At 34.3% G+C, this 26,136-nt stretch overlaps 1 protein-coding gene across 1 annotated transcript in view; it reads left to right on the plus strand.

Moving 5' to 3' along the window:
• The window catches only part of ADGRV1 (adhesion G protein-coupled receptor V1), a 498,644-nt gene that overhangs the window by 340,708 nt on the left and 131,800 nt on the right, over positions 1–26,136 (plus strand). The window contains exon 85 of the mRNA XM_045565724.1: positions 4,643–4,821. Within this exon, the coding sequence (XP_045421680.1) occupies positions 4,643–4,821 (179 nt within the window). The remainder of the gene's footprint in view (positions 1–4,642; positions 4,822–26,136) is intronic.

Consider the following 26,136-nt stretch of genomic DNA (forward strand, 5'->3'; position numbering starts at 1 on the left):
TAGTATACAATATAGGTAAACATAAACATAATTTTTGCCTGTATATTCATTTGGCCCAGTTTTATGATCACTTTCTGTCACCAAATTAAATCATTGCACAGAAATCTGCTTCAATTGTGAAAAATACCCAAACCTTGGATTGTTCTTGCAGTCTATTCATCACATGCCTAGAGACACAGCTTAATTTGAAATATAATATTTTATTTTGAAACTAAAACTTATTTAAGAACATATTTTTAAATGGTAGAATAGGTTAGAAATTAATTTACAATTGTACTTGAGCATTCACATCTTGTGCCTTAATTTCTCCATATAACCAAGTTATAAAGAAGCAAATGTACGTATTTATTCCTTGGTAGAAAGGCTACTTAGTGCCAGAGCATATCAAAACAGGAAGAGAAATGCTAAAATTAGCCCTGTTTTCCCTTCATCATTGATTTAATTTGGGGGGACATCAAAAGTATTAAGGACAACAGACTGGTAATTACCAAGATAAAAATGACATACCCAGGAAATACCAAATTCTCCAGTCCTCAAAAAGTCTTGCAAGTTATTTCATGCAATAAATGTTAAGAAAGAGGGCAGGAGAACTGGGACAAGGACATGTGCTAACATTTCTTAAACTCTCATCTGAAATAAATAATTAAGAACATAATGGACAGAATTAATAGCATCCGTGATCTCTGATTAAACTTGATGCCATAAATCAGTTCAAGGATTCTGGTGACACAATTAATAATCAAATATTAAACAACAGCCTGGATACCAATCTTTATTTCACATACCATGAAAGTTTATGGATTTCAAATAGCACATTCTCTCATGTCTGTGTGGGTTTCCTCTGGGAACTCCGGTTTCCCCCCACATGCCAAAGATGTGCATGTTAGGTGAACTGGTGTGTCTAGATTGTCCTAGTGTGAGTGAGTGTGGGGCGGGGGGGTGGGGGTGCCCAGCAATGGGATGGTGTCCTGGCCAAGGTGAGTTCCTGACTGGCACCCTGATCTGCCAGGATGGGCTCTGGCCACCCACGACCCTGAACTGGAATAAGTGGGTTGGAAAATAAATGAATGTGTGAATAAAATTATTGTAAAATAAACATTCATAAAGTCTACAATAATCATACAAGTGCACGACAATACGCGATGCTGTGAGAAAGTGCTCAGCGAGCATGCCATGTTTGTTACTGTTAGTTTTTGAACTGCATGGTGGCAGAAGGTGCAGCTGACAATGTTTGGTTTTCAAACGTTTATTCCTCGATTTATCCCACCACTGTGACAACCACTGTCACTCACAGATTTACCAAAATTTGGGTAAATAATTCTCTTACTTGTTTTTATCATTCTTAAACATATGCATAGCCCACACTTATTTCAGTGTTTAATATTAGAAGTGTTTGAGTTTTTATTTAGAAGTTTGGTGATGTTTTTATAACCAGAAATAAGCCGTAGGAACTTAACTTTTTTTATTTCAATTCATTTATGGTAAGATTGGTTTTGTTATACATGTTTTGCTTATAGTACCAGTTTCCAAGAACCTTTCAACAAGGTTAAGTGAGGACTTACCCTACAGTCAAATGCTCCGCTGTTATCTTTTTGTTGAAAGAATGGCAGTAACTGGAGACTTTCACTCCACTGCTTCAGGGTAGCTATATATATCTCAGTCAATTATTTTTTGCAACAAGAAAGGAAAAGCTAAGTGGAGCTAATTTAAACAAACATTGAAATCATAAAAGGAATAATAAGCATATACGATATAACTCATTGAACCTGAGAGCTGTCAGTACAGTTGGACCTTGCAAAGACTATGAGCAAGAATGGAAGGCATCGGCCATTCCTCTTCTCTACAAATAACACTTTCCTCACTGTGCTCGTGGCTATCCCCACCGCTAAAATTCCTATGCCCTCTTATTTTGGTTGACTGGCTTAGCCTATCATGGAATTTCAAGGAATTCAGTGATAGATGATTGGCTCAGCCCAGGCCAGGCGTCCCTGCATCGGGGCAGCTGTGGCCAGGGGCGCAGGGTCCTGGACCACACAGAGCTGCAGCTGAGCCCACTCTGCATGTGGAGGGGAAGGTTGGAGGGGCGGTGTTTAGAAAAGCGAAGCACGTGAGCTGGGCATGTATCCCAAAGTGTGCCTCCTGTACTATATTAAAATAAAATTCAAGTAAAACTTGAAACGAGCTAGTCAACATGAATATTATTCTTGGCCCACATGCTGTTGTTTCTTTCTAGAATAATTAAATGTTGTTTCATGATATAGTCTTTCCATTCCATAGCTTTAAAAATTATATATACTGGGAAGTACTGTCCTTAGAGTGTCTTTCAGTGATTGGATTCTTTTAAGAAGGAATTAGAATTTTTTAAAAAAAATTTAAATCAACCAAAGTTTACAATATTTGGAGCTCATTTTGCTTAACTAAGTATTCAAGAATTAGAATTCAGCAACACTGTGTCTTGAGCTCTTTGGAGCAGAAGCCTTGCATGTATAAATGTAATGATTACACTTGTCTCGGTCTTATCTGAGTCTGTGGTAATGGTCAGACAGTTTCGAAAGGTTCCGTGACTCTAACTGATGGAACTAATGTCCATCTGTGTAAAAGCAGACATTTTGAAAATGTCCCCATCTTCGTCGTGATGAATCAGCCTAGAAGTCATTTACCAATCTGCACTCTCCTTCCTGACTCTTCTACCGACTGTACCACTGAGTTACCATGATACATGGCTGCATACAGACATCCATTTAATAGAAATAATTACTATTATTTTAAGATGGATTAATCAAAGATCCATACCTTGTGTGAATTTTGTTCTGTAAAAGGCCATGTTGATTACCTCAGCATCAGAAATTTTTTTTTTCTAAATCCACTTTCTATCTTGTCAAGCATCAGACACTTGACACAACCGCATTTATTTGAGTCCACATCCCTAGACTAATTATAGAAAGAGGAAAAAAACTTTTTAACCTAATAATTTTTTAAGAGTTAGAACAAATTTACATAAGCTACAACTCTAAACATGCTTCATAATTACAGATATAAGCAGATGTATATAAAGATACAGAGTGCTGACAGGCAATAAAATTCAGAGACAAAAATCTCTAAGTAACCAAACATTTTTGTCTTTCCCTGGTTTAGTCTAATACTAATCCCTCAAGGCTAATTTGGTCCAGATACAGTCTTACTCAGAAGGCTCAGTAAACAGGATCTGAAAGCCTTCCCACGAATATTAGGCATGCTTATTTTTCACATAGAAAAGTGAAGCTATTTATCTTTTGTCTTTCACACTGTCTGACATCCTAATAGGAGATTAAAGGGAGGTGGTCACATTTTCCAGTGGTGACTATGTGTGTGCTCAGCACTTTACATGTAATATCTCATTTAATCTTTATAAGAACCTTCATTGTATACATGGGCAAACTGACGCTCTGAAAATGTTCTTCCCAAGATTATCCCCTAATGTATAAAATTATATATGTAAAATTTATTTATACTCACACTCTTTCTCCCATATGAAATTGACAAGGGGGACTTATCCAGTCAATAGGTATTGTTGTTTGAAGTATGTATGATGTGACATTCAATGTTGTTACTGTACTAAATGATAATTAAATATTAGCATTGATCATGGAAAGAGAACACTAGAAGAACATATAATTTCTAGATTTGGCTTAGATACAAGCTAGGTGTGGGATTTGCTGACAATAATATTTACTGGCTTCAGTTTTCTTACTCCATTTATCTAACGTGCCCTCTTGTCCCCACTCACTCTCTATACACTTGTCCCTTTTATTTTTACCTTAATATATAAGATAAGAAATAACAGATGTAAGATATGATACAAATACAATATAAAATAAATATTGCCCTTATTTATTTCCCATTTGTTTGGAAACTAACATTCAAGAAAATAAATACCTCCTTCCTCCCCCATTATGATCAAGAAACTAAATACCCCCCTCCTTCATCTCTGCTGTACCCCCAATGCCTAGACTAGTCTCTGAAATTTCAAAAGCACTCAATAAACATCTGTGAAGTGAATGAACAAAAAGGAGAGAGTATAACCTGAAAAAGAAAAAGGGGCCAGAAGACCTACCCCATTATGGTAGTTTTCCCTTTGTGCAGTCATTTTCTGTTTATTTGTCTGTATCTCCCACTGGGGACTGAGACTGGAGTTGTTATCACAATTATATCCCCCCTCACTGGAACAATATCTAGTCCTGCCATATGATAGACTCTTAATAAATAAAAATTGTCAGAAAATCTGAAAACTTAGGGCTATTGACTTGATTATCATCTGGAAGTTGTTCATGCGGGAAGTAAGTTTGAATATCGGTGTATGTTTCTTCAAAAAGTCATTTACAGAACAATCACAGAAGATTATAACTGAGATTAAATCAGAGCAAATTAAGGAAAATAAAAAATACGATAAACTAAATATTTCCCTGTGTTCCCAGACTTTTGAGGTATCCTGAATTTCTCAGATGTGTGAATCAACTAAAAAATCTAATCAAAATTTTGTAATTATTAAGTAGATCCTAGCCCTTTGTTGGTCAGTAACTCTGAATGCTTAAGCCAGGTGAATTTGTATTCTTTGCCATTAAACCAGAACCTGTTCATTTTATGTGGTTGTTTCCTTCCTTAGTCTGTGAATTTCTGGTACGTGCTGGTGATGAATGATGAACACACAGAGAGGCGATATCTGCTATTTTTCCTTCTGAGTTGGGGACTTCCAGCTTTTGTGGTGATTCTCCTCATAGTTATTTTGAGAGGAATCTATCATCAGAGCATGCCACAGATATACGGACTCATTCACGGTGACCTGTAAGTACATCCAGGCAACATGTTGCCTTCTTAGCTTTCTTGTCCCTAAGCAGTTATATTAGTAGACAGTGGAAGCAGGTGCCTAAGAGATATGATTGAAGGAGTGACAGGAAGGTCTTAGCTTTCCTACCAGACTGTGTGAAGCTCTACTTCCTCTAATTATGCCTTTAAATAACAAACTATTGCCTCTCAAGTTCCTCTGATAGATGCAATTTTCTCAAGTAGGTATATCAAACAATTCACAGTAGTTTGTACCTTAGCATAATTTAGTTTATTAGATAAAGACAAATTATTATGTCTAGTGAAATAAGGGCATTAACAAAGAAAAAGTGAAACAAATTGGAGTGTGGCACATTATCTAAGGAGTATATTTTTGGTAGGAGTAGGAGGTGGCGGGTACCATCACCCATAAGATCCCAAAATACCAAAAGATTGTATCAGAGTGAATAAACAGTGTCTACAAAAGTGCATGGGAATGAAACAAGGTGAACTTTGTCCTTCTTAGATATTCTTGTTAAATACACACACATAGATACATGATTTAATCCTAAATCTAATAGGTTGTAGCTTTGAGGACCATTCAGCCCCTTTAATTAACACCCCATGCAGGGGGAGGAAAAAAACCCTTTGTTATAATAAAGCTTAACCAGCTCCCTTAGTCAAAATGAAGATAAGAGAACAAGTAAAATTCTAAATAAGAAAGAATAGCCTCTTCACAGTCTTCATGGTATTATGAGGATAATATTAACCTAATTATCTCACAGGCTATTGTGAAGATAAAAACTAGTTAATAGACAAGAAAAATCTTTGAAAGTACTATATAAACAGAAGTCATTTTAATGGCATTATTGCTTCTGATCAATTATATACTTAAAAAATATTTGTTATTGATGTATACAAATGTATTTCACACATGGACAATCACAGACACATAACTTGCACCACATTCACCCAAAGACCAGCTATGTGACACACATGCTCAAACATGTGAACACACACACATATACTATGTATAATCATTTTCTCTTTTTATTGAGATTCAAGAAGATTCCCTCATACTGATTATAGTATTGTAATATAGTTTGTACATATAAAATCCTAACATACTATAATCTTCTAGAAAGGAACTATTGTGTCTCTTCAGAATTATATTATGGCTTTTCACATTTTACTACCCCTAGCATTAATTTAAATCCTGGACTGCCAGGATTAATTTCAGAAAATTCTGCGCTGTTCTTTGTTAAATACAAAGTAACCATGAAGCAAGCCCTGGTAGCCAACATCCCATTCTTTCCCCCTGGTAAGATAGGATTTATTTGGTGGCAGTTTGAGCATTACATGTACACCTGTCTAGCCTTAATAAGTGGTACCTGATGAAAGTAATGTTACTTAGAAGAAATTCTCTATTGATGCTTCTAAAAGGATTTTTAAAGGGAGAAATAAACTGTTACAAAAGAATGTCCAAATGAACTTCTTAAGCTTTTGCAAAACATTCTCTATGACCAGCTAAATTATAATAAGCAAAATGTAAAATATATTATATTCACTTCTACCTGGTTTTAATATGATGGAATTATTAGACCAGAATGACTAACCTTTGTATTGTAGGTGACTTCTCTCCTTAATTCACATAGAATACTCCTAAATCATCCCCATGAGAATTAATTCCAGTTTTTAAAAATTCTGTTTTTATATCATTTCAATCTCAATATAAGGATATAGATTGATGTGTTATTTACATTAAAATATTGTATACCTATATCATCATTTTAAAACATGCCATTTCTCTAGAGATGATGATAGGATTTATGGTTGTATGAAATAATAGCTCACCTGTTGTGCAGTGGTTACTTCTTAAGTTATATTTCGTTTCAGTGAAGAGTTTTCTCTAAGTAGATCTCAAATGCATTAATATACACAAATTGTTATGTTTAAAATGTTTTTGTCAAATTTGGAACCAAGGTTATGCTAATTTCATAAAAAGAGTTAGGTCGTGATCCCTCTTTTTCTATTAGCTGAAAACATTTGCAAGTTATTTTTTTCCTTAGTATTTTGGAAGACTGCACATGAAGCTAGGTAGGTGTAAGGAGGTTTCTTTGCAAGACGGCTTTTAATTACAAGTTCATTTTCTTTAAAACATATAAAACTATTCATATTTTCTGTTTCTCGTTCTTTGTCAATTTTATAAGTTTTTTTCTGTGAATTTTTTCATTTTATCTATTCAGATTTTTTAATGTTTGTAAGATCAATAGTGATGTTTCCTTTTTCATTCTTAATATTGATAATATGTGTGTTCTCTCACTTTTTTTCTGTCTCTTGATCAGTCTTGCTGGGGGCTTATCATTTTTTCCCAGAACTAACTTTATACTTATTGATGTTCTCTATTGTCATTTTTGTTTCAATTTCATCAGTTTCTACATTTAGCTTTTTAATTATTGCTTTCACTGTCTGAGTTTCATTTATTTTTCTAATTTTTTGAAATAGAGACTTAAATAATTGATTTCCGGCCTTTTCTAATATGTAGCAGCCTATAATTACTCCTTCAGCTATATCTTGCAAGTTTTGAAATACAATATTTTCATGATTATTCTGTTAAAAATATTTTTTTAATTTTCATTGTGATTTCTTCTTTGACTCATGGGTTATGTAGAAATATATTATTTAATTTTCAAATATTTTTGAATTTTTAATTTCTCTTTTGTTATTAATTCTGATTAATTTTAGTTTAGTAAAATTGTCAGAGCACATTGTCTGTATGATTTCAGCCTTTGAAATTTGTTAAGACTTGCTTTTTGGCCCAGCATATGGTTAATATTGGCATACGTTCCGTGCTCATTTAAAAACTTCTGCACTTGTTCTATTCAGTAGTCTGTATATGTTGGTCAAGTTTATTGACTGCTGCTTAGAGCTTTTGTAACTCCAGTGCTTTGTATCATTTGTTCTATCAGTTACTGAGAGGTGTGCATGTGGATTTCTATTACTTCTTTTTTCATTATGTATTTTTTTAAGCATGAAACGAAGTTTACTGAGAAAAGACAAGATAGATTTACAGAACAAGAGCAAGATATAGGTTTACAGAGTAAGAGCAAGATACATTGGCCACAGGACAACGAAGGGACCCCTCTATCGTAACAAAAGGGCCTCATTACGTATTTTGAAGCTATCTTTTTAGAACATACAAATTTAGAATTGATGTATCTTCCTTATTGGTTGAACTAGTTATTATAAAAGGGTACTTTTTTAATCTCTAGTAATTCCTCTTGCCTTAAAGTCTATTTTGTCTGATATTGATATAGCTACACCATCTTTCTTTTGGTTAGTGTTTGTATGATATATTTGCCATCTCTGTATTTTCAGACATTCTATACATTGAAGTGGGGTTTCTTGTAAAAAGCATATAATTGTAGTTGTTTTTTTAAAATCTAGTCAGATAATCTTAGACTTTAATTGGAGCATTGAGCCAATTTACAGTTCAATGAAATTACTAAATTGTTAGTATATTTGGGTGTATAGTTACAGCTTTCTATTTGTTTTCTCTGTGTTCTTGCTATATATTTTATTTTCCCATATTCTTTTCTTCATTTGAATATATTTATGACTTATAGTACTTTTCTTAGTTCCCAAACAATGATAAGAACCTAAAATGCTTTAATTACTCCCTTTCTTTCTATTATCATGCATTTATTCTGCATGTATTTTAAATACCACAAAGTATTGTTATTACTTTTTGTACCATAAATATTCATTTAGATTTACACTATTTTGTCCCTCTATTTCATCCAGTATTTTTGTTTTTATATGAGACCATATTTTTTCTTTCTGAAATATTCCCTTTTAATGTGAATCTCCTTATGACAAATTCTTTCAATTTTTGTTCGTCTAGAAATATCTTTATTTTGCCTTCACTTTTCTTCTTATTATGCTAAAACCAGGTACTGTGATCTCTTACCTGATTTTTTAGTTCTTATGAAGATACTTTCTTGGATAAGTAGTTCAGTTTGATGTTCCTGCTGGGGGCTGATCACTGCAGGGTTATATTTGGCCATCTTGCTCCTCCCCTCTTTCACTTATGAAAGGTATTTTTGCTGGATTTAGAATTGTATTTGACAGTAGATTGTTTCATTTAAAAATATATTATTCTTGTCTTCCGGTTTTCACTGTTCCTTTTAGCTGTCATTGTTACTCCTTTGAAAGTAATGTATCCTCTTTTATCCTGGCTGCTATCAAGGTATTTTCTTTGTTTTTGATTTCACACAGTCTACATGATACAGTTTCCTGTGTCATACTGAAGATTTATAGAGCTTCATGAATTTGTGGCTTGATGTCTTTCATTAGTTTTAGAAAATTCTTAGTGATTATTTCTAAATACTACCTCAACCTTCTTTCCTCCCTTTTTATAATTCTGTTTAAATGATAATTTCACCATTTTATATATGTCTTAATAGGTTTTTTAATCCTCTCAACCATATTTTCCTCTCCATTATATAATCTAGATTTTTTTCCCTATTGACTTATTCTCCAGTATACTAATCTTTTTTTCAACCTTTCCCAGAGTCCTCATAAACCTCTCTCTTGACTTTTTAAATTCAAGTATTATATTTTTAAATTGTAGAATTCTAATTGTTTGTTTTTTTAATCAGTTCTCTGGTAAAAGTCATGTAGTCATCGATTTTATTGAAAATATTAGTCATGATTATCTTGATCTCCATGTATGACTCATTTTGGGGTTTATTTGTACCATATGATTTTCTCTGTTTCCTATTTATTGATATGTGTAGTACTTGTGTAGTGAATGGTGAACATTGTATATGTAAGAAATTAGAGTGGCATTGGATGATGTTATATCCTCCGGCAAGGGGAATTAATTGAATAAGCTTACTTGAGCTGACTGGGTTACACCTTTGTATGGCTTTGTCTATTTCTGTTTCGCCATCACTCATAGGGTTTATACCACCCAGGACCCAAAATGAGAACTGAGGTGTTAACTAGGACCTCTCCTCCTGTTTGGATGCCAAAACCATATTTCTTTTTAGATTTGTTTTGTTTGTCTTGTTAGGCTCTTCTATGAAGCTAAGAATCAGAAAATGCCTCAAGAGGAAAATCTCTAAGTATCTTGTTTACTTTTTCCTGGAATGTGTTCTCTCAAGTTCCCTTCCCTGGCAGCCCTGAAGTCTAATTTTTGTCTCCTTAGCTCTTTGAGATTGCCAAACACTCTGCTTGTTTCTCTGACTCTCAGCATCTCTCCTCTTCCTGGAGTTTCAGTCTCTATTTCTTCTCCAAGAATTGGCAAATACCCTGGAGGGAAAAGCGGTGGGCAAAACGTACGGCTTATCTCAATGAGCTTCTCTTCTTTCCAAGCGTGGTCTCTCAAACTTTGACTGCCTCCACAGCTTCCCAGTGCCTTCAGATAAATACTTTTGTTTGTTTGTTTTTGCTTTAATTTTATTTGTTGTTTCTAGCTATTCTAGTTGGGAACGTACCTTTTGCACAAGCTATTTGATTAAATCTATTTCAGCATTTTTAAGATGGATTTTATAGATAGTGTGCATATCTGTATGAATAGTAGCATACTGGATTAGTGTAACGATTAAGTACAAAGTCAAAAATTTTACCAAATAATTTATATTATCTGGGGTTAAATTTTTTATGGAAAATAATAACAGTGAATAGCAGTGAAAATACATATTGGTGTTCTCTAAATGCTGACTTTGGTCTACTTCTCTTCCCTATGTTTTTGTCTATCGTGGGTTACCATTTTCTGCACTGTAACCCCCGAAATTGTCTCTAGCGTAAAACCCTTTTCTGAGCTCCTTACCTATGTCATATATTCAGATGTCTAATAAACATCTTTACCAGAATGATGCAGCTATCTCATATTTAGCACATTTAAAATTGATCTCCTAAAAAGCTTTAACCTGTGAAAGGTCCACCAGCCACCCAAGTACACAAGCTGTAAACTGGAGAGTTATTTTCCTCTTCTTTCCCTTACACTTAGCATCCTATAATCACAAATTATTTTCTAGTCTAACTCCTAAACATCTTCCTACACTTTCTCATTTTAATCTTCATCTATTATTTCATCAGCATCTCTTCAGTTCAGTCTCTGTCAGTTTTGGTCTTTTGGGTTGCCTCCTAACTTATGTCCCTATCTCTAATTTCTTCATTTTATAATCCATCCATTCAATTCTGAAATATGGAAATGGACATATCACTCTGTTGCTTGAAACCCAACTGTTGCTTCTTAATTACCTTCAAGGTCATGGCTGAATGGGACATCCATGGTTTGATGCTGAAGTGCTGAACCAGCTTCTTTTATCATTCCTCTCACCCATCCTTTCATGTTACCCCCTGTAACTGAATTGCTTGACGTTTCTGTGGTCTCTTATGCCTATCCCTTTGAATATATCGTTTAGGTCCCAAATGCCTTTCTTTCATTATCTCTGCCGAGAAAATCCCTATTTTTCCTCTAAGTATCAAGCTAAATGTCAGCTTTGTAAAATAGCTATTTTCAGATTAAAATACTACCTCTTGTATATAGCCTTGGAAAATTCGTAAACTTTCATAAAGCCTATGATTGTACCAGTTATACTTTATTGAAAATATTTGTTTATGTCAACCATATAACTTGAAATTCGGACTGGAGATCGGTGATTAATTACAGATTATATGGTGAGAATTAATAAGTTTATGAAGGATGTGGGGCTTAATTTATCCCTTAGTAGAAATATCTGAAGTAGAAAAAAGGAAGGCCTTGCTAATCGAGTATAAGCTTACACAAATGAGAGTTTAGGGAATACTTTCATATTTTCTCTATCCAATGACATACATACAATACACACATATACACACACACATAAATAAAGATTTCATACAATAATATGATTATAAAAAAAATCTAATGTACCTAGGGGTCACCAAATAATAATAAATGCTTCACTATTTTAAATACCACATGAGGCATGCCAAATCATATAAGAAATAAATTTTCTTATATATACATAAAAGATCAAATTCTAATTTACCAACACCAATGGATCTTTGCATCTAGATTTAAATTACACAATCTGATTTGAAGAAAGTCCTAAAGAGCCTATAAAATTTAAAAATGTACTTTTTTCTTAAAGTAGAAAACTTGATGTAGACTTATTATTGTTTCCTTTTCACTGAGCCAGAGGATCCTATGAGGATCCTATGATCCTATGAGGAATCATACTCTACTCAAAGTTGATAAAAGAAGGCCCCTATACCTTCAAACTTTTCTAAAAGATATATTCATCAGCTTTTGAAATTAGCACTAGAAATGCTTCCAACTTTCTTTTTATCTTATAATTGAACAGTGCTTAGCTGTAATAAAATAAAGGCAAAAGTAAATGAGTGATTGCTTTGAGTGATTGCCATTCATTACCAGAAGTAACTCTATTGAGAGTACCCAGAAGTAGTCTCTGTTGAGTAGTTTATATTGCATGTCTTTGGAAGTAGACACCTATTTTTCCTGGGTTGGCTTCTTGGCTGCTTTAGGTAAGAAAACAAGCTAAGAGAGACCTTATCATGAAAAGTACAGGGGAAAGAAAATATAGTACTGAGTCAAGAGCCAGGGTAAAAGTAAAGAGAATGTGGTCCTGAGGACCTAAATAGAGAATATGTCATTAATCTGGGACCCCATTTTGTGAATATTGATAGAGTAATTGGAGTAAGTGTCAGAGCCATGCCATGTGGAGGTGAGGACAGTAAAGACATGACTTATCTGGATCTCAATATTCTTACTTCTAAGCAGCGAGAAGCCAACACATTAATAAATGTCAATAACAGTAAAAATGATATAATGATGATAGGTTGTTTTGCACTTCCAAAATGCTTGCTTTTTTCTCTTTCTTGCTAGTTCATATGAATTTAAACTTAAGAAAAATCAACACTTATTGGAGAATGACTACATGCAAAGGACAAAGTGAATTCTCTTTTGTCTATTTAAGCCTAAAATTTGTTTGATCATAATGAAAAAATTGCATAACTTCTTAAATTAATTTTAAAATTGATTAGTTTTTCAGTATTTCAGTTTCTTAGGATTTCAGCGTCATGTTTTACTTTAGATACTCTGAACAAATCTTTATTATATAACCTACTCTGATTATCCTGCTCCTGAAATGAATTATCAATTTTTCCAAGTCCTCTAAAAACAATCTAATTTTGCAAGCTATATTAGGAGAAATGTTATTAATATGGAGGACAAATCTCTGTATTCTAAATTGGAACTAAGTGGAAGTTATTGTACTATATGGGAAATATGATACATGAGAGAATCGTTATTTTCATTAAATTACTTTAAAAGAGAATCATAAAAAAAATGTTTATGAGTACAGAGTGCTTGCTCAGCCATTGTCTGAGAGGTGAAGAAAGTTGCCATACATCTATGGAAGAGGAATGTTGCCAGGATCTCTTCATGGATTTGCTCGGTTGGGGAGCGTATTATTGCTTGTGGGTATGCATGGGCACACAGGGAGAGAAATACATGCATACATAAATAGCAACTTTAGACTACCATTTTCCATCTATTCAGACCTCACATAAAGAAACCTTGAAGGCCGGGCGCGGTGGCTCACGCCTGTAATCCTAACACTCTGGGAGGCCGAGGCAGGCGGATTGTTTGAGCTCAGAAGTTCAAGACCAGCCTGAGCAAGAGCAAGACTCTGTCTCTACTGAAAAAATAGAAAGAAATTAGCTGGACAACTAAAAAAATATATAGAAAAAAATTAGCCAGGCTTGGTGGCGCATGCCTGTAGTCCCAGCTACTTGGGAGACTGAGGCAGAAGGATGGCTTGAGCCCAGGAGTTTGAGGTTGCTGTGAGCTAGGCTGATGCCACGGCACTCTAGCCTGGGCAACAGAGCAAGACTCTGTCTCAAAAAAAAAAAAAAAAAAATCTCGAAAGCATGCTTCCCCATAAGGTCTTAGAATCTTATAGAATCTAAGGGCTGAAATCTAAGGGTTGGAAAATTTCTAGCTTTCTTTAATAAAGTTTCAGGCACATCCTCAAAAGCTTATCATGATTCAAATTCCTGTTCAAAGCCTTGTTAGCTTCTTGAACTTCTTATTCTAAACATACTCAGTTTATGTGACTTTTTATGCCTACTGATTACACAACTCCTTTTGCAAACATTCACCTTTTTCCCTTATCTTGGTTTACGGTATCATCTTTCTTAGCAACAACCTCAGCTTTTCTGACTACTGCTGTATCTCTCTGAGAAAAATTCCAACTAGCATTTTGAGTTACATCCCTCATAGCTTCTCTTAGTTCCAGGATCCTCCTCTTCGCACACAAGGTGTAATCTAGACAAAAGGAGAACTTTATCAAGTGTTGAATTCAGTCTTCATACAGCCCTTGAGTAACCTTCACGGCATTGCTGACAAATGTTCATCCCCTTTATGTTTGAACTCCTCCATGAGAAAGAACATATTTCCTACTACGACTTCATCATACAGAGTAGAAAGCTATCTCTTTTAGGTTCTTGCTTAATATCTAATTGCTAGGTTCATAGCAACAAACAAAACAACATAATATTTTCTACATGATAATCCTTTAAGTATTTGTTCTAATTCTTTTTTCCAAGCTAAACACTTCTGATTTGTTCAAATAATTTCTCATATGGTTAATCTTTCCATGATTTTGGTAGCTCTCATCTAAACTTGTTCTATGTCAATTCTTCTTCTTTTTTTTACATTTTATTTTAAAAGAATTTTAAGCATATAGGAAAGTTGCAAAAATTATACAGAGAGTTCACAAATATGCTTTATTCAGAGTACATCATACTTAATATGACAATAGTACAATGATCAAGACGAGGAAATTAACAATGATAAAATACTATTAACTAAACTACAGACCTTGTTCAAATTTTACCAGTTTTTCCCCTGATGTCCTTTTTCTATTCTGAAATCCAATGCAGTGTGTCACATTGCTTTCAGTGTTTGTGTGTTCTTGGTTTCCTTTAATCTGACAATTTCTCTGTTTTCCCTTGTTTTTTACTTTTGATAAGTAATGGGCAATTATTTTATAGAACGTCTCCAAACTTGGGTTTTTAAAAAGTTTTCTCATGATTAGACAGAGGTTATACATTTTGGGCTAGAATGACACAGAGTGTTAAATTACAAGTTTTTTCATATGAACATATGTTTTCGATTCTCTTGAGTATATGTCTAATAGAGTTGTTGAGTTAACTTGCTTTCAAGATTGTCTCTGTTTTTGTCTTTCAACAATTACATGTCTAGGTGTGTTATCTGTCTGAGTTTATCTTAACTGAAGTTTGTTAAGCTTCTTAGATGTGCAGATTAATGTTTTTCATCAATTTGACAAGTTTTGGGCCCTTGTTTCATTGAATATTGTTTCTGAATCTTTCCCTCCTCTCCTTCTGGAACTTTTATTATATGTATATTAGTATACTTGATGGTGTCCCACAAAGCTCTAAGGATCTGTTCATTTTTCTTCATTCTTTTTTCTTTCTTTTCCTCAGATTTGATCATCTCGATTGACCTGTCTTCACATTTACTGATTTTTTCTTTTTACTGCTCAAAACTGCTGTTCACCTCCTTTAGTGAAATTTTTATTTTAGTTATTGTACTTTTCATTTCAAGAATTTCTTTTTTATGAGTTCTATCTCTTTTATGGGTATTCTCTATTTAGTTAGACAGCATTCTCATACATTCATTTAGTTCTTTAGGCATGGTTTCACTTATGTTTTAAACATAATTTAGAAAGCTAATTTAAAGTCTATTCAGTAAGTCTAACATCTGGGTTTCCTCAGGGATAGTTTCTGTCTATTGCTTTTCTCTTCTTATCTATGGGTCATGCTTTCTTGTTTCTTTGCATGTCTTGTGATTTTTTTGTTGAAAACTGGACATTCTAAATAATGTAGAAAACTTTGAAATCATAAGTTTCTTTCTCTCAGGATTTGTTGTTTCTGTTTACTATAGCAGTTATTTGTTTATTGACTTTTGTAAATTTACAGGTTTAATTCTGTAAATCTGTATGCTTTGTCATGTATGGCCATTGAAGTCTCTATTCTGTTAGCTTAATGGTCAGCTAATAATTGGACAGAGAATTCCTTAAATGCCTAGAACCAAGAAATCTTCCAGTCTTTGACAAGGGGCTCTGTGTGCATTTGGGGACATTTTTACACTGGCTGAACTCTGAGACAGGTCAAATCCAGAAGGCCTTGCAAGTTGGAGTTTTCTTTGGGAATGAAACTTTGAAAGAGCTCCAGCTCCCTTCGCTTCCCACAATCCCCCTCCCTGGTGGGTGGCTACGTGAATCTGGAGAACAGGGTATGAGACTAGGGCAAGTTAAACCGCCACAAAGCTTACTGTTCTTATACAATATTAAGCCTCTTTTTCTTTTTCTTTCTTTCTTTTTTAAAAATATATGTTCCTAAGCTTGTGGCAAACTGTTGATTAATTGCCAGAGTTCTGAAAAATTTGATTCTAAAAAATTTTGCCAGCCTTCTCATTGCATATATGGAGCAGAGAATTTTCAGAGGTCCTAATTTTGCTGTTTTCAACTGTTAACCCTGTCCCTCAATGTTTAAGAGTTCTTTATATTTAGTATAGATATCATGCTTTATCCATGGTATAAGTTAAAAATATTTTTATAATACTTTATTTATGTTGTTTTATGCCAGGCAACTTTTTTAATGTAGTCAAATTTATTAATTTCTCTTTTATTTCCTCTAGATTTTTAGTCATAGTTAAAGAACCTTTCATAACACAAAAGCTAAAGAGGAATTCATCCATGCTTTCTTCTAGTACTTGTAAGGTTTAATTTTTTTTGAATTGAAATCTCTAATGTATTTAGAGTTTATTCTTGTCTCTGGTATGATACATGAATATTTTATTTTTTTTCAAGTGGCTACCTACTTGACTGTTACCATTTATTTAAAACATTTATTTAAAAGCTCACCTTTACACCAGTGATTATCATATACTAAATTTCCAAATGTACTTGGATCAACAGCTGGACTTTCTACTTTATTTTACACATCTTTTTGTCCATTAATGTATCAGTTTCATGGTTTTAATTATTGAGGCTTTTTAGTATATTTTAATGTCTAGTAAGGCTAGTTTCCCTTCACCCTTATGGCATTGTTTTCATTTCAGTGTTTTCCTGGATATTCTTGTATGCTGACCTTTTTAAAATAAATGTTATGTCTAAGTTTTCTAACTCCATAAAATAGTTCTTAGTATTTTTATTGAGCTTGCATTAAATTTATAATTTAATTTAGAACTACCATCTGTATAATGTTAGGACACTCTATCCAAGAATAAGGGATATATTTTCATTTGTTCAAGCCTAATTTTTTATCTTTTAGGAGTGTTTTACAATTTTCATTGTATAGATTTTGAACATTTCTTATTAATTACTTATTTAGTCTTCTTTGTTGTTATTATAAGTAGGATTTTTCTAACTATTATATCCTCTGTTTATTGTAAGAAAAAGGCTATTGATTTTTATATGCAAATTATTTCTCCTTCTACTTTACTGAGTTATTTTATTGGGTTAGTTTTATCATTGATTTTTCTGGGAATTTCCAGTGGTGCTATAATATTCTCTTCATATAGACATAGCTTTACTTTTTTTAACCTATTCTTATGCCATTTCTCTTATATAATTTCATTGGCTAATACCTCTAGTACAATATTGAATAGTAGTGGAGATAGTGGGCATCCTTACCTTATATCTGAGTTAGTGGATATCTCTTTATTGCTTGCCTATTAAATAAGATACTGGCCTTAGGATTAAGATATACATATTTTAATGCAATTAAAAAATACCTCTTCATTCCTATTTCCTTGAGTGTTTTTATTGTGAATGGGTATTGAATTTTGTCAAAGCCTTTTCAGCATCTTTGAAGGCAATCATATGATTTTTCTGATATATTATTAGAGTAGATGATATTATTGAATGGAACCAACATGGCATTCCTGGAAGAAATTCTTCTTCATCATTGTATTATTTTCTTAGCATGAAGTTGGATTCTCTTTATTTATATTTCATTTAGTATTATTGCATCAGTATTTATGAATTATGTTGGTCCATAGTTTTCTTTCTTTGTATTGTCTTTATTTAGTTTAAGAAGCAGTGTTTACTTGCTTTACAAAATTAATTAGGAAGTTTTTCTTCCCTTTTATAGAGCATCAGACAATTTGATCTTTGAAACTTTTACAGAATTCCCCTGTGAAACCATCTGGGCCTGCTGCTTTTTTTGTGGAGTGGTTTCTTAATAACTTTCTCTACTTCTTCTATGAGAATTGGTTTGTTCAAGCTTTCTAAATTGAATAGAAACAATTTTGTTAGTCTGTATTTACCCAGGAATTTATCTGTGTCACAAAGGTTTTCAAATTCATTTGCACAGAGGGCTAAAAATTGTCATTTCTTTATGACATACCCACAAACAGGAAATTCTGTTCTCCACAAGTGATCTCACCAGAGTGACCTGGTTTGACCAATGTCAAAACAGCATGACAATGTTCCTTATTAGCCGCTTGTAGCTGTGAATAATGAATTGAAGGATGTAATAGCCTCAAAATTATATATTTGTCAGTATTCAGTTTTAATAATTATAAGGCTCTTTGTATTCCGTAGCCATGTTCTCATGGTAGTGTAATACTTAAAACACACTAGCAAAACATTCAACTTAAGAGAAAGATGCAAACTTTCTGTGATCAATTTAACATTCTAGGTTTTGTAGGGGTTTTTTTGTTTTTGTTTTAAGAGATGGGGGTCTCACTCTGTCACCCAAGCTGGAGTGCAGTGGCACCATCAGCTCACTGCAACCTCAAACTCCTGGGCCCAAATGGTCATTCCACCTCAGCCTCCTGAGTAGCTGGGAATACAGTGCATGCCGCCAGGCCCAGCTAATTTTTTTCAATTTTATTGATTGATTGATTGATTGAGAGATGGAGGTCTCACTCTGTCACCCAGCCTGATCTCAAACTCCTGGCCTCAAGCGATCCCCCTGTCTCAGCGGTCTCAGTAGCTAAGACTACAGGCAGCTCATTCTAGGTTTAAAAAGCTCTAGGGCTGCGGTCCCCAATCCCCGACCCTGACCCACAGCCGTCCGTGGCCACCAGGAACTGGCCCCCACAGCAGGAGGTGAGCGGCCAGCGAAGGAATGAAGCCCATCTGCACCCGCAGCCGCTCCCCATCGCTCGCATCACCGCCTTAGTCCCCGCCCCCGCCCTGGCACATCAGCTGGGGCATCAGACCCTCACTGGAGCACGAATCCCTGCAAACTGCGCATGCGAGGGTTGCTGCTCCCCATAAGAATCCAAACTCTGATGATCTGGCATGGAGGGAAAACTGTCTTCCACGAAACCGGTCCCTGGTGTCAAAAAAGTTGGGGACCACTACAAGAGTCTTGGGTCAGGCCAGGAACAGTGGCTCACGCCTGTGATCCTAGCACTTTGGGAGGCAGAAGCAGGAGGATCGCTTAAGGCCAGGATGAAATCAGCTTGAGCAAGACGGAAACTCTGTCTCTACAAAAAATAGAAAAATTAGCCATGTGTGGTGGCGTGCACTCTAGCCTGGGCAACAGAGTGAGACCTTCCTTGTCTTGGGGGGCGGGGGAGGAAGCTCTAGGGTCATTTTACCTGCCATAATTACTAAAGAAATTCCTAGATATAACTTCCCTGGCTGTTCTCTCCATAAAGCATTCATTGAACACTTTTTATATGGGATGTCAGATAAACCAATACCACAATGTCCTTTACTTGGGTAAAAATTATACATTATTTAACACTCATTCAAACTCCACCTCATATATCTTTCTATGTAAAAGAGAAAGCATCATCAAGTAGCATCATTTAATAGAATGAATATTTATTCAATCGTCCTAGCCAGATGACATTTGTAAATAAGCACCCATGGCCAGATGTAAGCCTGCAACTCCCTCTAATTTCTAGTACACAAAAGCTCCCACTCTTAAGTAAATGTGCTTCATGTATTTAGAACACCCAGGTATGAAATACAGAGTCCTAAAAGTATACTTTAGCAAAAATATATCTTGAGATGTGCCTCTAAAATTGTCCTTGATTGGAATACAGTGGAAGATCAGGGGCTTTGACGGTAGATAGACAAGGAGTCTAATACTGGCCCAGCCATGTTCTTGATAGTTGACTCTGAGCAAGTTACTTACCCTCTGTCAGCTTGAAGTTCCCCATCTGTGGAAGGAGCGTCGTGGAACCTGTGTCATAGGATTGTGATGTGGTTTAAGCAAGATGATGCATGTAGGGAAGGTGCACGTACAGTGCACGGCACAGAGGAGGGAACAGTAAGTGAGAGCACATGTGTCAGTCTGTGAATGTGTGTCTCGTGTGAAGTACTAGTTACATGTAACCTATCAGACAAGCCCAGTTAAGCATTATTGACCCTATAAATCCTGAAGTCACTCACCAGTTTACTACCTCCAGTTGTTCTGAAACTTTTATTTCAATCATTTCTATCGTTTTCTTTTGCACTCATCTTTGACATTAGGATTGCAAACAATACACTTTTTAATATTTCTGAAACTCAGAAGCTTCTATCAACCTAATTTAGGAGCTTCTTTTGTAGTCATCGTAAATGAAAAAAGATGCTTCTAAAGCTTGTAATCTTCTATGGTATAATCAGTTAGGCTGTTGTAACAGAGTACCATAGACTACATGCCTTAAACAACAAATGTGTATTTTTTTACACACAATCACAACAAAAATGAGATGCCATTTGCACTATTTTAAAATTTGCTTTTTATTTACTAGAAAGTTTTCTGTATCAGTGTGCATATTCATCACATTTTCTATTATTCTATTGTGCTTATTTAATCAACTGGACTATTTCCAGTTTTTCTTTATAGCATAGTTGTAATGAGTATTCATATATAGGTATCTTTGTACACGTGTGTTAATTGTCTACAGGGAAAATTTTGGTCAGTGGAATGGCTCAAAGATATATATGTAATTTTTTACTTTAGAAGATATTGTCAAAGGTTTTCCAGAAAGGACACATCTTTTACACTCAAGCTACAAATTCTGACAGAACTTGTTTCACCACATTCTTGCCAACTCTGGGCATCATAAAATTTTTTAAATTTTTGTTAGTCTGGATATATGTATATATGTGTTTGTATATATACATATATATAATTAAATTTGTGTTTCTTTAATTATTAGTTATTTTTTTTTATTTCAGCATATTACAGGTATACAAATGTTTACATTACATATATTGCCTTTGCCCCACCTGAGTCAGAGTTTCAAGCATGTCCATCCCCCAGGTGGTGCACACCGCACACATTAGGTGTGTATATATCCATCCCCTCCTCCGCCCTCCCACCTGCCCAACACCCGATGAATGTTACTACTATATGTGCACTTAAGTGTTGATCAGTTAATACCAATTTGATGGTGAGTACATGTGGTACTTGTTACTTGTTTTTCCACTCTTGTGATGCTTCACTTAGTAGAATGGGCTCCAGCTCTATCCAGGATAATACAAGAGGTCACCATCGTTTCTTGTGGCTGAGTAGAACTCTATGGTATACATATACCACATTTTATTAATCTACTCATGTATTGATGGACACTTGGGTTGATTCCACATCTTTGCAATTGTGAATTGTGCTGCTATAAACATTCTAGTGCAGATATCTTTTTTATAGAATGTCTTTTTTTCCTTTGAGTAGATGCCCAGTAATGGGATTGCTGGATCCCATGGTAGTTCTACTTGTAGCTCTTTGATGTATCTGCATATGCCTTTGCACAGAGGTTGTTCTAGTTTGCAGTCCCACCAGGAGTGTATGAGTGTGTTTCTGTCTCTCCACATCCATGCCAACATTTATTGCTTTGGGACTTTTTGATAAAGGTCTTAATAGATTTATTTATCATGTACTAGACACTATACTAAATGCATTGTCTCAGTTATTCTTATGCAACCCTATGAGTTGGAATATCTTTGCATAGATTTATTTAGCATTTTTTGTTTCTTTTTTAAATTACTTGTTCATCTCCCTGCATTAATTTATATGATTGTTTGCTTTCTCATGTTTTTCAATGATCTGTAGAGTTCTTTGTTCTTTTCTTTTCTCTTTTCCTTCTTTTGGATGTAAGGTGGGCTATATCAAGGTTATTAACTTTTGTCTCTCTTGAATTTTTATTTCTCTATTAACTCATCTTTTTCCTATCTATTTTAAGAAAATTTGCATTTTAATATATGAGATGAGCTTATGTGTGATATTAAATAATTTCAGATAATTATTTTAAGTATTTTGTGTGCCAATTAAAATTTTCAACTACAATGATAGTACAGTTAACATGTTGAAAACATTTAAAATGATTTATTCAGGGTCAAAATGGTCAAAACATATGTTGCCACAAGAACTTCAGTCTATGTTCATCCTAATTTATTAACTAGAGGCAGAATCAGGAAGATTAGTGATTACTTTTTAATGCAAAATGCTAAGAATTTAGGCATTTGAAATATCAAACGGAATAAAGTATTAGGAAATTGGTAATTATAAAACTGCAGGTGGTGGAATTATAATGATAGAGATGTTTGCAAGATTGCATTTCATTTCACTTATTTTCTTTAAAAATTTTAGGGATAAAATGAAAAACTTAAGCACCTTTCATTTTTGGAAGCCCTATTTTACAAAGTATTTTGCCGTCTCTGAAAGACTTCCATTTAGAAACTGAAAAAGCTCATACAACTGCAGACAATCAATTGTGTATTATTCAGGAAAGAAATCAGTTATTTAGAGAAAGTTCTATTGTAAACATATCTAATGAAAAAAAAATACCCACAAATATAAACAGTTTGTCAAACGGTATTCTTAGTACTACTTAAGAAAACCATTTTTGGCCCCAAAAGATTTTCTGGTAGTTGATTTTGCAGTTGTATTGTTTACTTTGTAGCTTCTTAGCAGCAAGGATCTGCCTGCTATTTCTTTTTCCTTAAACAATATTATTTTCTTTCTTATGAAATGAATTAATCAATATTTATTTTAAAAATTGTGGAGAGCAAACATAATTTTAAAAATAAAATCAGAGATATTCTCATTCAACAAAAGCACTTGTGTTTCTGTTTATGTCTAGATTTATAAATTTTTGTCTTTCTAATATGAAATTATCACAGTTTTATCTCCTGCTTATTTCACTTTATAGCATTAGAATTTCTTATGTCATTAAGTATTCCTCAGCGTTTTTAAATGGATTCACAATGTCTATCTCATGATAGAATTTATCAAACATGTTTACCATTCCCCAGCATTGAACATTTAGGTTCTTCCCTGCCTTCATTTTTAATATTTGAAAAGTCTGCAGTGAATGTGCTATGTCATATTTCTACTTCACAAATACCTTGAAATGAAATTACTGGATTAAAGATATGAAATTTTTAGAAATACTGAAATTGTCAAACTGTCCTCTAGAAAGAGTAAAAAGCAGTCTTAGCAACATGTTTTGAAAGCACCAGAGCCAGTCTTGATTGGTAGTTTAATTAGTTTTATGATTTTGATAGTAAATGTGGTATATTAATCAAGGTTCTCCAAAGAAACAGAACTTACAAGGTAGGGGTGTGTGTGTGTGTGTGTGTGTGTGTGTGTGTATGTGTGTATAAAGATTTATTGTAAGGAATTGGCTCATACAATTATGGAGGCCAGCAATTCTCAAGATCTGCAGGTCTCAGCAAGCTGTAGATCCAGGAGAGCAAATATTTCAGTTTAAATCCAAAGGCAGGAAAAAAAAATGATGTCCCAGTTCAAAGGCCATCAAGCAGGAAAAATTCTCTCTAACTTAGGGAAGGATCAGCCTTTTTGGTCTAATTAGGCCTTCACCTGATTGGATGAGGCCCACCCACATTAGGTAGAACAATCTGCTTTACTCAGTCTGCCAATTCAGATGTTAATTTCACCCAGAAACATGCTCACAGAAACACTTGGAATAATATTTAACCTAATATCTGTCCAGTTAGGTTCTCCCTTGCCCCTATTTTTAATTTTCTGCAGTGAATGTGCTATGTCATATTTCAAGTTGACACATAAAATTTATCATCACATCTTTAATTACTGTTATTTGTTGTCTTGTTGCTATTTCTTTAATGAGACCAGGGAGTTTGAACGTACTTTTATATATTGGCCATTTGTACTTCTCTTATAAATTATTCATATTCTTTGTTCATTTTTTTGTTTGGTTATTGATTTGTCAGAGCTTTGTTCCTATTAAAGATACTGTTGTAGTATTTGATTAAAATATTTCCCATGATTTGTGATTTACATTTTTAAACTGTAGTAAAATCTATCCATCTTTTCCCTTATTTTTCTTATATTTATATTATTTGTATATTTTAGAAATTTTTTCTTTAATTATGTCTTTAAATGCCTTTTTATGCCTTTTCATTTTGGAGGATACTTTATTTCAAATACCCATTAACTTATTCTGTCTTCTTACCATCTTCCACATTTGCATTATATTCTCCCTAATTTCTTTTCCACTTGTGGTTTTTTTCTCTCTATTGTTGCTAATTCCATTGCAAGCTATGTTTATTTTATTTCTTATGATATTAAATAATTAATTATTTTTGCTTGAGATTATTTTCCACATCAGAACTCAAGAAATATGGCATTTTGTGTTACAGAGATTAGCCTGATACTATTCTTCCATTTAGGTGAATTTTTCCTTTACCTTCTTGGGTGCTTGTAGATCTTTAAAATTTTATTTCTATAATGTAAATACTTGGGCTGTATGTATGTAATTATAGCTATTTTTTTCTTTAAACTTGTCTAGTTCATGGTAGGCTCATAAGTCCACAGACAGGATAGGTTCTGCTCATTTCAGTTTTCTCATCTTCCACATTTTATTTGCTATCTTCCCATTGTTCTGGAATCAGAGATACCCAAGTATTGTGAATACTTACCACCAAAGTATTGTGAGTACTTTGTCTTTCATGTTCATAATAATCAGGCTTTTTAAATCAGTTTTCAACCTTTTGATTTTTTCCCATGCTTCTGTCACAGCTTCTCTGATTTGACTGCCACGTCAGTCATTTGGGTTTCTGCATTGCTGTTCTGCTCATTACTGCTTCCCGCACAGATATCAGCTGTTGTTGTGTTCTTCCCCATTCCTTTTGCTCGGTTGTTAGGTCTCTCAGATAACTTTTATCTGGGCCTAATTTTGCTTCTTTTTGTTAGGCTTTGTCTTCTTATATCCTAAAGTTCTAAGCAGTTTTCTAAATTTTTTCTGGACCCTGTAATAATTTTCAAAATTATTATTTTTTTCCCTGAATTTTGGGGGGCTTCACTTTTTCTTTTCATGTATTCATATTGTACTTCTTGTTAAATTTATTTACTCATTCTAGAATGGGATCTTTACAGAACCTTGTGTTGTCCAATACATGAAGTTATATTGGCTCTGCTCACTTTGTTCTTGGTTAGAATCTCCATTTTCAAATATAGAGCGTGATTTAAGACATACCTCATAACAGTCCAATTTACAGTAATTAGTAAGTATTCATCTGCTGCAGATCTATAGGACAGAAGTAGCCTTTACCTACCATTACCTACACAGCCTCATTGTCTGATACTTTAAAACCCAGTGGAATACATGAAAAACATCAGCCCCCAATAGACACTGCTACCAGCATTTTTCCCATCGCTGTGCCTATGTATTATATCTTTCCTTGTGACCATACCTCCCAGGGAACCACACCCTAACGCAGTCCTTTTTATTCCTGCCACTCCTATGGATTTGGCAAGCTACAGCCTCTAAAACAAAGTATAAAGGTAATTGGAAGGGATAGACTGCTAGCAGAGGGAAAAGTGCTCTGGCTGTCTCACAAAGGAATTCTTTGAGCTGCCCGGCTTTCTAGTTGATAAAGATCCTGGCCCTTTTAATCGAGTGAACACTAAGTAAAGCATTAGGTAGCTTGTTTCTTCATGGAAAATTAAGGTGTAAAGAGGTACACAGAATAATCATAGGCAGCACAGCTAGAATTAAACCCAGTGTGTCCGACTTTTCCACAGATCCATAGCTGTTCTCAGACACACACTGGAAATCGTGTTCTCCTTAAAACAGAGTAACTGATGATATTTTATGTGAATATCTGACAGTTTTTCATAAGGTAGAGGAAGCAGTAAGTCAAACTACTTGACATAATTCTGTTCAATTCTAGAAATAGAAATGACAAGTCCCAGGAGAAGACAGCCCTCACCACATGGAGTCCTTCAGAAACAGGGAGGAAAATCCCGTACATAATTAGATATGTGTGCACATTAAAATTTAGGAAGATCAGTTTGGAACCA

The sequence above is a fragment of the Lemur catta genome, chromosome 12 (assembly GCF_020740605.2).
Source record: "Lemur catta isolate mLemCat1 chromosome 12, mLemCat1.pri, whole genome shotgun sequence".
NCBI lineage: Eukaryota > Metazoa > Chordata > Mammalia > Primates > Lemuridae > Lemur > Lemur catta.